The sequence below is a fragment of the Megascapheus bottae genome, chromosome 1 (genome assembly GCF_031878675.1).
Source record: "Megascapheus bottae isolate mThoBot1 chromosome 1, mThoBot2.hap1, whole genome shotgun sequence".
In the NCBI taxonomy this organism is placed as follows: domain Eukaryota; kingdom Metazoa; phylum Chordata; class Mammalia; order Rodentia; family Geomyidae; genus Megascapheus; species Megascapheus bottae.
The window spans coordinates 30,565,143-30,578,691 of NC_143509.1; the positions used below are offsets into that span (position 1 = coordinate 30,565,143).

Genomic DNA, 13,549 nt, shown 5'->3' on the forward strand with positions numbered 1-13,549 from the left:
AGCACTCAGCTGGATGTCATTTTTCTGCTGTCTGCTGTTCAGTCCAGCTCGTCATGACCTTTTGCCCCTACCTTCCACCCAGCAATGTTCCCCACAGTCCCTTTTGCCCCTTGGCTCTGTCTATTCTCACTGTGGCCAAAGGATGCTGACCTTTGATCCAAGGGAATTACTGATACCTGGGTGAGTCTGTGGCTTCAGCCCACTGAGGGTGTTCCTGTGTCCAGTAACAGTGACATGGAAGATTTCACCCTGTGCAGACATGCTAGCGGCCCCGTCCCCCAGTATAGGGTCCAGGTCTGCACAGGTCTCCATTCATATTCTCATCTGTCCCTGTAGACACCCGGCAGGGGCTCTGCTTCACCGAGGTGCTGCAGGCTATTTGCCAGATTCAGTCAAGTAGCAACGAGACTGTGCCCCGGGCAGTGTGCTGCTGTGGGGGTGGTAGGAGCTGGGGGCCTCAGTGCGAGCCCTGCCCCCTGCGTGGCACTTCCACCTTCTGGAAGCTGTGTCCCCATGGCTCAGGCTATACCACTGAAGGACAAGGTGGGTATCTTGTACTGTGTGGCAGTGCTTCCTGTGTACATGCATGCATTTTTGTGGCTGATATGCTATATGGTCATGTGTGCACATACTCTAACAGGGCGAGCAGCTGTGTGAGCTAGTCAGTATATTTATGTGTGCAAGCTATCTGTGAGGTCTTGTGCTCTCTGTGCAAGCTTGCTCATGGATGTGTATACTAGTGAGCACAAGAGGTAGACTCATAAGCCTGTGTGTGTATGAACATGTAAAAGCACTGAACTTTCATTCTCTGTGTGTATAGGTGTGTGTGTGTGATGATTATGTGTCCTCCGTATATACTTGTTTCAATTTTGGTGCTGGTTTGGGGACCTGAACTCAGGGCCTAAGCACTGTCTCCAAGCTTCTTTTGCTCAAGGCTAGTATTCTACCACTTCGGCCACAGCTCTCCTAGCTTTTCTGAAGATAAAAGTCACAAATCTTGATCCTCAGATCTCAGCCTCTAGAGTAGCTTGGATTTCAGGTGTGAGCCACAGGCACTGGCAATGTTAATGAGTTCATGTGAGTTGTCTGCATGTATGTGTGCTTGTTTATGTGTGCTAGAAAGCACAAATGAGTGGGTTCTGAGCATGTGGGTTCGATTAGCAGCACCTGTTCATGGCCTATGTGAGAGTAAGCTGGCTGGTGTGCTCTGGATTCCAACCAGCATGGAAGGGGTAGGTGTGAGACTGTATGTTACTCATGAGTGAGCATGAGTCATACCTAGTGTGTCCATGAGGGCGACAAGTTATCCCAAGTGGCCAGTGGTGACAAAGCAAGGCCTGGGGAGAGAGGAGTCCTGGGTACAGTCCAGCAGCCTTGTGGGTGAGACAGATGGGGTTGTCATGTGACATGTTGCCTGTGCTATGTGTCCCCAGCTATTGTTGTATACATACTAATGTGGGCTCAAGAGGCATTGTGGGTAAGGCTAGGACATGTGAGTCTGTGTGTGCAGTAGACATCCCAATGGTGTGTCCTGCTGACTCAGGTACAACCTACAACTTGAGTTGGGGAATCTACATAGACAGGGCACAGGAAGGAGAAAGGAGATTGGGCTTGCATCTGGGGAAAAGGCCTGGGTGACATTGCATGGCCAACAAGTCTTGATCTGCTTGTCCCCAGATGTGGACGAGTGCCATGTGCTTACTCACCTGTGTTCCCATGGCGAGTGCATTAACACCGTTGGTTCTTTCCACTGCCATTGCCACGCTGGTTACAGACCAGATACTGCTGCCACTGCCTGCGTGGGTGAGTCCCACCCCTGCTTCTTAGCTAGATTCCTACAAATAGCTCTCCACCCCTTCCCTGGAGCTTTCCAGGTCTGTAAGCCTTGGTTGTCATTTACAAAATGGTGCCCTTAAGTGGTAGAGCAACAGCTGTAGGCAAAGTGGGCCTACATCATAAGGTGACAGAAAATGGCGGGGGCGGGGGGGAGTTTCTTGGCTTCTCCCTCTGTTGAGCCATATCCCTGCTCTCATTTCTCCCTATTATTTTTAGCTCCTGCAATTTCTTTTTTTTTTTCAGTTACATTGTGGAGCAAACGTTTGTCTAAATCAGCAATTTATCCAACCCCTGGCTTGAATTGGCTCTTGTTTAAAGTAAAGCTTTATTGGCACAAAGCTTTTGCTCTGTTGACATACCTATGTTTTACTCACAGTGGTTTTGAAGGGGCTACTTCTGTGATAGGAAGGCTGCCTTGTCTACCTGTGACTAGGTGACAGTGATCCCGGCTAAGTCCACCGCTCACCCCTACCGTCTCATGCGGGGGACTTAAAAATTCTAAGACACCCCCACCTTAATCATCAAAACCTGGGACTGCTCAAGCCCCTTTCTATAAAATGATACTGTATTTGTTATGCCAGACTCTATTTGTTGTTGTTGTTGTTGTTGTTGTTTTTTGGGGGGGGGGTTTGAACTCGGCCTGGGCACTGTCCCTGAGCTGAAGAGCTCAGCTCAAGGCTACCACCCTACCCCTTGAGCCAAGCCTCACTTCCCACTTTTCTAGAGGTTAATTGGAGATGAGAGTCTCAGGTCCTTTAGTGCCCAGGCTGGCTTTGAACTGTGATCCTCAGATCTCATCCTCCTGAGTAGCTACAGGCACGAGCCACCATGCCTAGCTCCTATATACTTTTTTTTTTCTGGCTTTTTTTTTTTTCTTTTCTTTCTATGTATGTGGTACCGAGGAATCAAACCTGGGTCTTCATGCATGCTAGGCAAACACTCTACCACTAGGCCAAACTCCCAGCCCTGTATATACTTTTATATAGTCTTGATTTCCTTGGTATTATTTTTTTTTTTCAGTTAAGGGGCTTGAACTCTGGGCCTTTGTTCCTGAGCTCTTTGGCTCCAGGCTAGTACTCTACCACTTTGAGTTACAGCACCACTTCTGGTTTTCTGGTGATTAATTGGAGATGAGTCTCATGGACTTTTGTGCTCTGGCTGGCTTTGAACCATGATCCTCAGATCTCAGCCTTCAGAGTAACTAGCATTACAGTCGTGAGCCACTGGTGCCTGGCTTTGGTTTTAATATTTTGACTTAGGCAGTCCTTGAGCTCAAACTCAGCAAATTTGCTACACTAGCACTGACCCCTGACCCATTGAGCCACTCCCTTGACCTGCTTTTATTTTTTATCTTTTAGATTTTATTTTATTTATTTATGTAGATTACTACCTGAACTTGAACTAAGGTCTTGTTAGGCTGTGGTCTACCAATTAGACCATATGCCACTGCTTGAGCCACATCCTTGACTCTTGTGTATGTATTTTATTTATTTATTTATTTATTTATTTATTTATTTTAGTCCTGGGGCTTGAACTGTAGGCCTGGGTGCTCTCCCTAAGCTTTTCAGCTCAAGGCTACCGTCCTACCACTTGAGCCACGGCACCACTTCTGGTTTTGTAGTAGTTCATTGGAGATAAGAGTCTCATGGTCTTTAGTGTCTGGGTTGGCTTTGAAGCACGATACTCAGATCTCAGCCTCCATTTTTTTGTTTGTTTGTTTGTTTGCCAGTCCTGGGCTTGAACTCAGGGCTTGAGCACTGTCTTTTTCCTCAAGGCTAGGGCTCTGGCACTTGAGCTATACCACCACTCGTGGCTTTTCTATGTATATGGTACTAAAGAATTGAATCCGGGTTTTCATGCATGCTAGGCAAGCACTCTACCACTAGGCCAAACTCCAGCCTCCTGAGTAGCTAGGATTATAGGCGTGAGCCACCGTGTCCAGCCTCCTATATTCTTTAAATCAGCTTTCCATGATACAATGGGTACTCAGTACCCATAGTTATTATACCATATTGCTTAGGGAATCATAACAAGAAGAAAAAAATCTGCACATTGAGTAACCTGTATTTTTTTCCCAAATATCTTCCATCATTTGAGTCCATAGATACTAAGGGAAGGACAGCTCTGTTTATCATTTTTATAGAAAAAAAATGTCACTTCCTGTGTAGATAGATATAGAGATTTTTAAAAATATTTTTATTGTAATTAATAAAAGGGTTACATGATATTTGCTAGATAGAAGGTGCATTAATTCACATACATTAATACCCTTTGACATGTCTTGGTCCCCATTACCCTCCCCCAGATACAGAGATTTTTGTGTTGTTGTTGCTGGTCTTGGGGCTTGAACTTAGGACTTGGGCGCTGTCCCTGAGTCTCTTGGTGCACAAAGTTGGCACTCCACCATGTAAGCCACAGTGCCTCTTCTAGCTTTTTCTGAGTTTATTGGAGATAAGTGTCTCATGGACTTTTTGCCTAGGCTAGCTTCAAACTGTGATCCTCAGTCTCAGTCTCCTGAGTAGCAGGTGGGTCCACCAGCAAACCATACAGAGTCCTCTAAGAAGTGGACCTACCCTAAGTATCCTTCCCCCTCCCTAGCAATGTTTACCTCCTCACACTCATCTTACCACCTCCTCCCACACATAGATGTGAACGAATGCAGCCAGGACCCCAAGCCCTGCCCCTTCCTCTGCAAAAACACAGAGGGAAGCTTCCTGTGTGCCTGTCCTCGTGGCTACCGACTGGAGGACGACAGCAGGACCTGCAGAGGTAACCCTCCCCACATCCCATGCCATTCCTTCTGCCCCTGCTTCTTACAATCCCATGTGCTTCCCACCACCTCTGCTTACCATGCCTGGCTGTAGCAAGGCCACCCAAGCCATGCCCCCAAGTGCCCTGAGCCACTGGGTCTTTTGTGCCTCAGATCTGGACGAGTGTTCCTCCAGGCACCACAACTGCCAGTTTGTCTGTGTCAACACCATTGGTGCCTTCTCCTGTCACTGTCCTCCGGGGTTCACCCAGCACTACCAGGCTTGCTTTGGTGAGTCCCTTTACCCATGCATTGTATACAGTTTACATGCACAAGAGCAGGGCGGCACCCAGCCCCAGCTTCACACATTAGTTTGCAAAATAAGTATCAAGCCTTTGGGTGCTGGCTTTTGGGAATTCAGGGGAGATTGTAGCAAAGTGCCTACTTTCTTGGTGCTCACATCTGGCAGCTTCTAGAACCTCCCAGGTTGATCTCAAACTGAAGATCTTCCTTCCTCAGCCCCTTTATACTGAGATTACAGGGGTGTATCACCATACCCAGCTTACCATTGCTGCTATTGTTTCCTTCGCTGCCCCACCCCCCAAGGCTAGCGCACCCTAATTCTTGAACCATAGTTCCATATCTGACTTTTTGGTAGTTAGAGATTAGTCTCAAGGACTTTACCGCCCATGCTGGCTTTGAACTAAGATTCTCAGATCTCAGCCTCCTGAGTAGCTAAGATTACACTGCCACCCAGCCACCATTGTTTCTTAATGTCTTAATAAGGACACCAGATCAGGGATAACCATTAGCCAGGTCCCCACTAATTCATTCCACCAGAGCCTGCTCAACATCTGGTGTACCAGGTAATGTTTCTGACCACAGCAGGACAAGTTGCAGCCCACAAGCCTAATTCTGTTCCCTTGTTAACTTTTGTTAACAAGGTTTTATTTGCACACAACCTTATTTGCACAGCCTATTGTCTGTGGCTGCTTTTGTACAGCAGTGAGAGTCCCCTGTCTCACAAGACAGCCAAAGATATTTACTTTAACCAGAGTGACAGTGGCTCATGTCTTGCAGTCCTAACATCTTAGGAGGCTAAGAGCTGGTGGTAGCCTAGATAAGAAAATCCATGAGCCTCTTTTTGTGTGTGGGGGGGGGCAGGGGGGAAGAGGGGGTGGGGAGGGTGGGGGTGGGGGTGGGAGTCGTAGGGCTGGGATTTGGCCTGGGCACTGTCCCTGAGCTCTTCAGCTCAAGGCTACTGCCCTACCCTTTAGCCAAGCCCCACTTCCTTTTCTAGAGGTTAATTGGAGATAAGAGCCTCAGGTCCTTTTGTGCTGGTCTGGCTTTGAACCTTGGTCCTCAGGTCTCAGCCTCCTGAGTAGCGAGGATTACAGGCGTGAGCCACCAGGCCCGGCTTCCATGAGCCTCTTATCTCCACCGAACCACCAAAAAGCCAGAAGTGGAGCTGTGGCTCAAGTAGTAGAGCACCAACCATGAGCAGAAAAGCAAGAGAGAGCACCTAGGCCCTAACCTGGGCTCAAACCCAGTACTGGCACACACACAAAAGAGTTCACTCTCTGGCTCATCATAGAAAAAAACATTTAGAGTCTTACTACCAATCCTGAGAGTAAGTGCAAGGTATGGTTCATGTGTGTAAGCCTAGTGTTCAGGAAGCTAAGCAGGAGGAGGATCTGGAATTTAAGGCTGAGTTTCATGGGTGAATGACTTGCCTGAAGAAGCATAGTAGGTCAGGTGTTGGCACTGGCATGAAGCTCTGTACTCATCCCTTAACTACCTGTCCATCTGTCCTCTACAGACATTGACGAGTGCTCCGCCCTGCCTGGCCCCTGTGGCACCCAAGGCCACTGCCACAACACCCCAGGCAGCTTCCAGTGTGAGTGCGACCAAGGCTTCACTCTGGACAGCTCTGGTCATGGCTGCGAAGGTAGTGCTGGACTTGAGTATGGACTATGGCTGGGGGCGAGTCTAAGGGTCACCAACCCAGCCTCTCTCCCTCTCCGGGTCTCAGATGTAGATGAATGTGTTGGGCCCCACCGCTGTCAGCATGGCTGTCAGAATCAACTGGGGCGGGGGCTATTGAGGGAGCTGTCCCCAGGGATTCACCCAGCACTCCCAGTGGGCCCAGTGTGGGGGTGAGTGGCAGGGCCTGAGAGGAAGTGGACACCACCCAAATCTTTCTGGAGTAACCACCTGGGAACTGCCTCTCACCCAAAGGTGGCTTTTCTAAAAGTAAGATACACCACCCTGGAAGGTCTCCCATGGTAGGGTAGTCAGCTCACAGCTGAGCAAGCATGGCATAGCGTTCATGCCCATTCCTTAGGGAGTGGTAGCTGGAAGGCTCCATGGAGATTCTGAGACTATACCTGGGATTGCTGATAAGAGTGCCACATGGGTACAGCATAAATAGGATGCTGTAGTTGATTGATGATGTTTGCTATGGGTGATGTCTTCTATTGATGCAGTGGAAAGGATGCTGTCTCTGCTGTGAGGGTGGCAGAAAGAATGGTCTCATGAATTTTCTGATGTCTCCCATGGATATAGAGGAAAGGGTGATAGGGTTGATTAAGAATATTTGCTGTGGGGCTGGGAATGTGACTTAATGGTAGAGTGCTTGCCGAGCATGCACGAAACCCTGAGTTCAATTCCTCAGTACCATATAAGCAGGAAAAGCCAGAAGTGGTGCTGTGGCCCAAGGGATAGAGTGTTAGCCTTGAGCAAAAGAAGCTCCAGGACAGTGCCCAGGTCCTGAGTTCAAGCCCCAGGACTGGCAAAAAAGACATTAGCTGTGAGTTTAGTGGAATGATATGATTGACTCCTAATGTCTGCAACTGGTGCAGCAGAACAGAGTGGTTGATTAGTGATATCTGCCTCAAGTGTAGAAGGAAAAATAGTACAGTTGATTAATGATGTCTGCCAGGAGTACAACATTGGGCAGTTCATGTATGTGTGCTGCATCTTAACTTGAACTGTTTCAGAGTTTCTATTATCTTCTATCCCCCAAGCTCCCCAATTCTTTTTTTATATTTCTTGATTGATTGATTGATTGACTGGGGCCTTGAACTCAGGGCCTGAGCACTGTCCTTGGGCTTTCTCAAGGCTAGAACTCTACCACATGAGCCACAGTACCACTTCCAGCTTTTTCTATGTATGTGGTACTGAGGACTGTAACCCAGGTCTTCATGCATGCTAAACTCCCAGCCCCCCAGTTCTTTTGCTTTCCTGGGACTTCGTAATAACAATCTCCCAACAGCCCTCACCTGGCCTGGCTATCAGCCTCAGCTTTTTTTTTTTTTTTTTTTTTGCCAGTCCTGGGCTTGGGCTCAGCGCCTCAGCACTGTCCTTGGACTTTCTCAAGGCTAGAGCTTTACCACTTGAGCCTCAGCACCACTTCCAGCTTTTTGTCTATGTATGTGGTACTGAGGAATCGTGCATGCTAGGCAAGCACTCTACCACTAGGCCAAACTCCTGGCCCAGCCTCGGCTTTTATGGGAACACATTGCTGAGGCGTCCTTGTCACCTCTTCTCAGCTTTTTTCCTTCAGCCCCCCACCATTCTGAGCACTGGACACTCCTTCTGAGGTCCTGGGCATGGATGTTCCCTCTGTCCTGCTGCTTCCCAGGCACTGCCTTCCCTGTGCTCTCCTCCTGTCTCTTACGGTGTATTTCCAGCTGTGTTCTCCATCTGCCCACTGCCCACCACCCTGTAGGTGTTTGTCTCCAGGATCTCAGGGATGCACAAGTCATCAGCCTCATTCTCAACTTTTCTCCTCAGCATCCTTGCTCACTCCTTCCTTCCCATCCCTTTGTCAAGGACTTGTCTTACACTAGGTCCTAACAGACACATGCCAGAACCTGTGTCCACTGTAGCCAGACAATGAGCATTCATTAGATCGTGGGCTGTATTCTCAACTAAGGACCACTTGGCCCCTTAGTGGACATTTCAAAGTATCTTGGAGGAATATTTTTAGTGGTTACAGTTGGAGCAGGGGCTGTGGGATGGGAAGGAGAATAAACAATAGGCAAGGGATGAAGGAAGACTGATACAGTCCCTCCTGCTTTACACAGTAAAAGAATGCTGTTATCAATTAGTATTGTCTGCCCAGGGTGCAGCAGTCATGTGCATGCCAGATGGAGGGTATTGGGAGTGAAAAGCCTCCACCTTCCCCATGATCTTTCTGTTCTCCCTGTCCACAGATGAAAATGAGTGTGCACTGATACCAACGGCCTGTGGCAGTGCCTCCTGCCACAACACACTTGGCGGTTTCCACTGTGTCTGCCCTTCTGGCTTCGACTTCAACCAGTCTCATGCAGACTGTCAGGATGTGGACGAGTGTGCCGGACAGGGAAGCCCCTGCAGCTATGGCTGTGCCAACACACCTGGTGGTTTCCTGTGCAGCTGTCCCCAAGGATACTTCCGGGCTGGGCAGGGGTAAGAGTTTTGAATGGGGTAGGGCAGGAACAAAGTGTTTCATGCCCTTCAGGTGACAGGCACACATGGGCACGTGTGTGGGTTGAAAATCCACCAGATGAGCTCTCTCCACCCGTGTGTGCAGGTATTACAGGCATGCAGGGAGAACAGGACACTAATATTTGTACATACTCACATTCAGGCACTCATAGATCCCCAGGTAAATGCAAATGATTATCAACAGTTCAGTAGGTTTGAAGCCACTGGAGGTCTAACTGCATAGCACACATTGGCCGCATTTCCAGGGCCTGGAGAGCTGAGTAAGATGAGGTGGAATCTGTGAGTGTGCTCACATCTGGAGCACGTGCATGTAGATTCATACATCCCAGTAGACACATATAGGTCAGCACACAACCCTCCAGGTAGATACACACCCCTGCATACAAATGTCTATCCAGTGCAAGAATGTCATCCATTCCCACATTCCCACTTCTGCTCAGATAAGCCAAGGGGTTCACACCCACCCCTACACCTCTATCCCTGCTGAGCCATGCCAGCACACAAAGGCACATTTGCCCATGATTCAGAATGGGGCAAGAGGACTGGTATGGGACAACTGGGATGGCATCACCAGCCCGCCCCTGAAAGCCTTTCCCCCACCGTCCTGCTCAGGCATTGTGTCTCCAGCCTGGGTTTCAGCCATGAACTCCAGGACATCCCAGATGCGAAGCAAGCACTTTCACCTGAAGCCTGCTATGAATGCAAGATCAACAGCCTCTCCCCTCAGGACCGGCCACGGCGCAGCCCTCATGACCACCAGGTATAGCAGGGGTTGCTGGGAGCAGGGGTGGGGGAATGTGGGTCAGCCATTGGGGCTACCCAAGGGTGGGAAGGAGGCTGTGGTCTTCAAAAGAAGAAAGGGAGGGGCCGGGAGTTTGGCCTAGTGGTTAAAGTGCTTGCCTAGCATGCATGAAGACCCAGGTTCGTTTCCTTGGTACCACATACATAGAAAAAAGCCGGAAGTGGTGCTGAGGCTCAAGTGGTAGAGCTCTAGCCTTGAGAAAGTCCAAGGACAGTGCTCAGGCCCTGAGCTCAAGCCCAGGACTGGCAAAAAAAAAAAAAAAAAAAGAAGAAGAAGAAAGGGAATAATGGAGGGGGAGGGAAAGAAGGAAGAGAAGGAAGGGAAAGAAAGCTAGACAGGCACTAGGTCCAAATCCCAGCTTATCCCTCACATCATGGTGCTTGTCCAGGTCTTCTGGTCCTTTTTCGTCCTGGTATATCCCTTTGGGGACCCTCTCTGGCACCTCACCTCACTCCCGTGCTGATTCAAGCATATGCTGGCTAGCTGATGTGTAGGAAAAGAAGGAAAATGTCTGCTCTCCTGGGGCTGATAATTCAAATGGGGAAAGACAATAAATCAATTAAATATCACATGTATAATGTATGATAAATATAGTCATGGTAAGTATTACAGGGAAAAGTAAAGCTAGAATGAAATGGCATTTTGTACCGGGGTGATTTTCAGTGTTTAATGAACGTGAATGCAATTAATGTGAATGCATCACACTATTTTATTTTCTAGTTGTCTCTTCTGTCCCTTACTGGGAAAGAAATTTTTTTTTGTTGTCTTTGCCTGCAATACCCACATCTGCCAGCAGGTGTCAGAGCATATATCTGAGCCACACTTCAGGAAGGGGGCTGAGATTCCTCCAGCCAGGGGCCTGGGAGACAGAACTAGTTTTTCATTAATACAACAGCACAACCCTCCCCTGCATGTAAATGAGGGGGAGCAAACAGCACAAAGCAGAGCAGAGAAGAAAACACAGATAACCTTCTGTGGGATCGGATATGTCACTCAAGTCAGGGTCGCCTGCCATTGATTGAGCCTCCACTGGCTTACTGAGGGCATTGTCCAGCTGCCAGGACCATGAAGGCTGTTCAGATAAAGGAGGGTTTGTCATCTACACACAGGGGGTTCTCAAAGACAGCCAGATACAGGAAGCCACATCCAGCAGCGGAAGCTAGCTTGCAGTGGCTTTTCTGGTGTCTGGCTCTAGCTTTCTTTTTTTCTGGCCCAGCTGGGTGGCCTGTTTAATCTCTCTCTGTGTCAGGTCTGGCATTCTTTAGGAAGGGAGGGTTTTCTGAAAGGTTTTTGCTCCTAACACTAGTTATCCTGGACTCTGGGGCCCTGGGCTGTCTCCCTGACCTCTTATCTGGGTCACTTAAGACAAAACTTTGAGTCCTTGAGTGCAGGCTGTCAGGGGCTGGGGCCCAAACCTACTGACCTGAGAACTGGCCTCAGCCTCCTGTGTTTGTATCCTCAGCCTAAGCTAATCTTGGCCTTGTGAATAGAGTGCTAGACAAAAGAAGTTTAAAAGGGATTTTGTGAGAGACCCTACCTGTGCCTTAGAGATGGGCTACAGCTCTCCACTTAAGCCAGGACCTCTGATTCCCTACCACACACCCATTTACACACTTGGTCTTTCTTCCCCAGGTCAGCCTGACTACCTTTGACACAGAAGTTCACCTGACCTTGAGTTTGAACCTCTCCCGCCTGGGCCAGGCCCAGCATATTCTGGGGCTGCAGCCAGCCCTGGAGGGCCTGGCAGGGCGGGTTCGCTATGTCATCTCCCAGGGCAACCAGCAAGGTTTCTTCCGCATGCAGCACCAGGGCAGCCTCAGCTCCCTGCAACTGGGGCACCGGAGACCGCAGCCTGGGATGTACCAGTTGGAGGTAGTGAGCGTGCCAGAGCCCCTGGGTGCCTGGCCAGGACCAGTGGGCCAGGCATTGAAGCTAAAAGTGCGATTGCAGCTGCTCTAGTTGGGAGGCGCCTCAATGGGCCCCCGAGCTCTGAGGTTGCCCAACTGTGTTGATTCTAGAACTGGAAAGAACTCGTAGTAAACCCCAACAGCAATGGCTGGCCAAGTCACTACCTCCTGAAACTCAGGAAGAGTAGGACTCTGACCTCATGTGAGACCAGCCTGTGACTGTACCCCTCTGCCAGCCTGGGGGAGGGAGCCCCAACATTTAGTAATAGCTAAATGTTGTCAGAGGCAGTGGAGTGCCAGTGGTCACTTTCTGGTCAAGCTCAGGCTTAAAGTTCTGTGCTGCACTGTGGTTCACCCTTTAGGGGGGAGGGGTCTGCGGGATGGGATGGCTGAGCAGTTGCAGGGACTCATCCAACCCTGTAGCTCTAGCTGCCATGTTTACCCCTCCCCTTGGGGGGACCTGGGTTAGGGTTCCAAGGATGCTTTTCTATCAAAAATGGAGAAAACAATAAAGTTATTTTGGTTTAAATCCGCCTTGTTAGCATGTTCTCAGAAGTTAGTTCTGCCCTTCATATGGGAGCCGGGACCACCCAGCAGGGCCCAGACTTGTGGGAAATGGGCTTCATCCCTGTGCTCTAGAGAAAACTGCAAGCCATCCGCCTGCACCTCCTGTAAGCGATGCTCAGGGTACCAGCAGGATGTCTCTGTCCCCATCTCTTCTGCCATGCATTTGACACAACCCAGAACCAGTCCTGATAACAGCGCTTTGCTGCTCCAGAACCTGTAAGTGACCCCTTCAGGGGCTGCCACAGCCTGGCATGCGAGAGAGGTAACATCCAGCCCATTTGACAGATGGGAAAACAGAGGCCCAGGGACGTTAGGCAAGATGGTCAGGGGTCAGAACAGGCAGGACACTCATCATGGTAATGAATGGGCTGTGTTTCTGGTGCAACCTGGTCACAGTCGCCAGGCAAACTCCTTCCAGACAGCAGTATCATTGCTCCCCTTTTATGGGGGGTGGGGTGGGGATGGAATGTATGGGAGCCTACCTGGGTCACTCTCAGGGTGAATGAACCCTGAGTTTGTTCTGAGTCTACGTGCTAACATCCTGCACCTACACTCCTGCTCCAAGACTCCAGGCTGTGTTCTAGAAATGTCTGTCTGATTTTCGTTCAGCACATTCTGTTGTGATTTAGATGGGAGGTGCCAGAGACTCCATGTCCACTTGCAGAGCTGACCCTAGTGCCTGGCCACAGGATGCTGTGCTTGTTCTTCTCCCAGTTCACTTGGCTAGCCAGCAACCTCTGAGCAGCTAGTTAGAACTGACTGGCTTCATCCATTTGCCGGAACCTTCCCCCAACCCCATGCACACACAGCTCCTGAGCCAGAGCAGAGAACGAGTGCTTGCTTGCTTGCTTTTTTTCTTGGTGATGGTACTGGGGTTTGAATTCAGAGCTTACTAGGGAGGTGCTCTGCCACTTGAGCCACAACACCAGAACCACAAACAAGCCAAGAGGTCACCTTGGTTCAAGATCACCTGGATACTACCAACCCTGCGGCAGAAGAGTCATTGCAGAACTCAGCCCCAGAGCTGGAGAACCCTCTAGTAAAACAGCACAGGTGCATAAATGACATCTTTTCTAAATGTTTTATTTCAAAGTTATAAAAAAAATGAAAAAGTACAGACCGGGGTTTAACCTTGGGCCAGCATCTGAAGGGATACGAGCAGGTGGGTTGTGCTGAAGAACACAGCCCATTCAGGCC

At 49.4% G+C, this 13,549-nt stretch overlaps 1 protein-coding gene across 1 annotated transcript in view; it reads left to right on the plus strand.

The window, feature by feature from the left end:
• The window catches only part of Fbn3 (fibrillin 3), a 56,416-nt gene extending 44,135 nt beyond the window's left edge, over positions 1–12,281 (plus strand). Inside the window, 10 exon segments of the mRNA XM_090329155.1 lie at positions 337–543; positions 1,678–1,803; positions 4,483–4,605; positions 4,760–4,876; positions 6,405–6,533; positions 6,618–6,673; positions 6,675–6,741; positions 8,803–9,037; positions 9,689–9,836; positions 11,511–12,281. Of these exon segments, the coding sequence (XP_090185281.1) occupies positions 337–543; positions 1,678–1,803; positions 4,483–4,605; positions 4,760–4,876; positions 6,405–6,533; positions 6,618–6,673; positions 6,675–6,741; positions 8,803–9,037; positions 9,689–9,836; positions 11,511–11,837 (1,535 nt within the window). The 3' untranslated portion in view covers positions 11,838–12,281.
• The last annotated feature ends 1,268 nt before the right edge of the window (positions 12,282–13,549 follow it).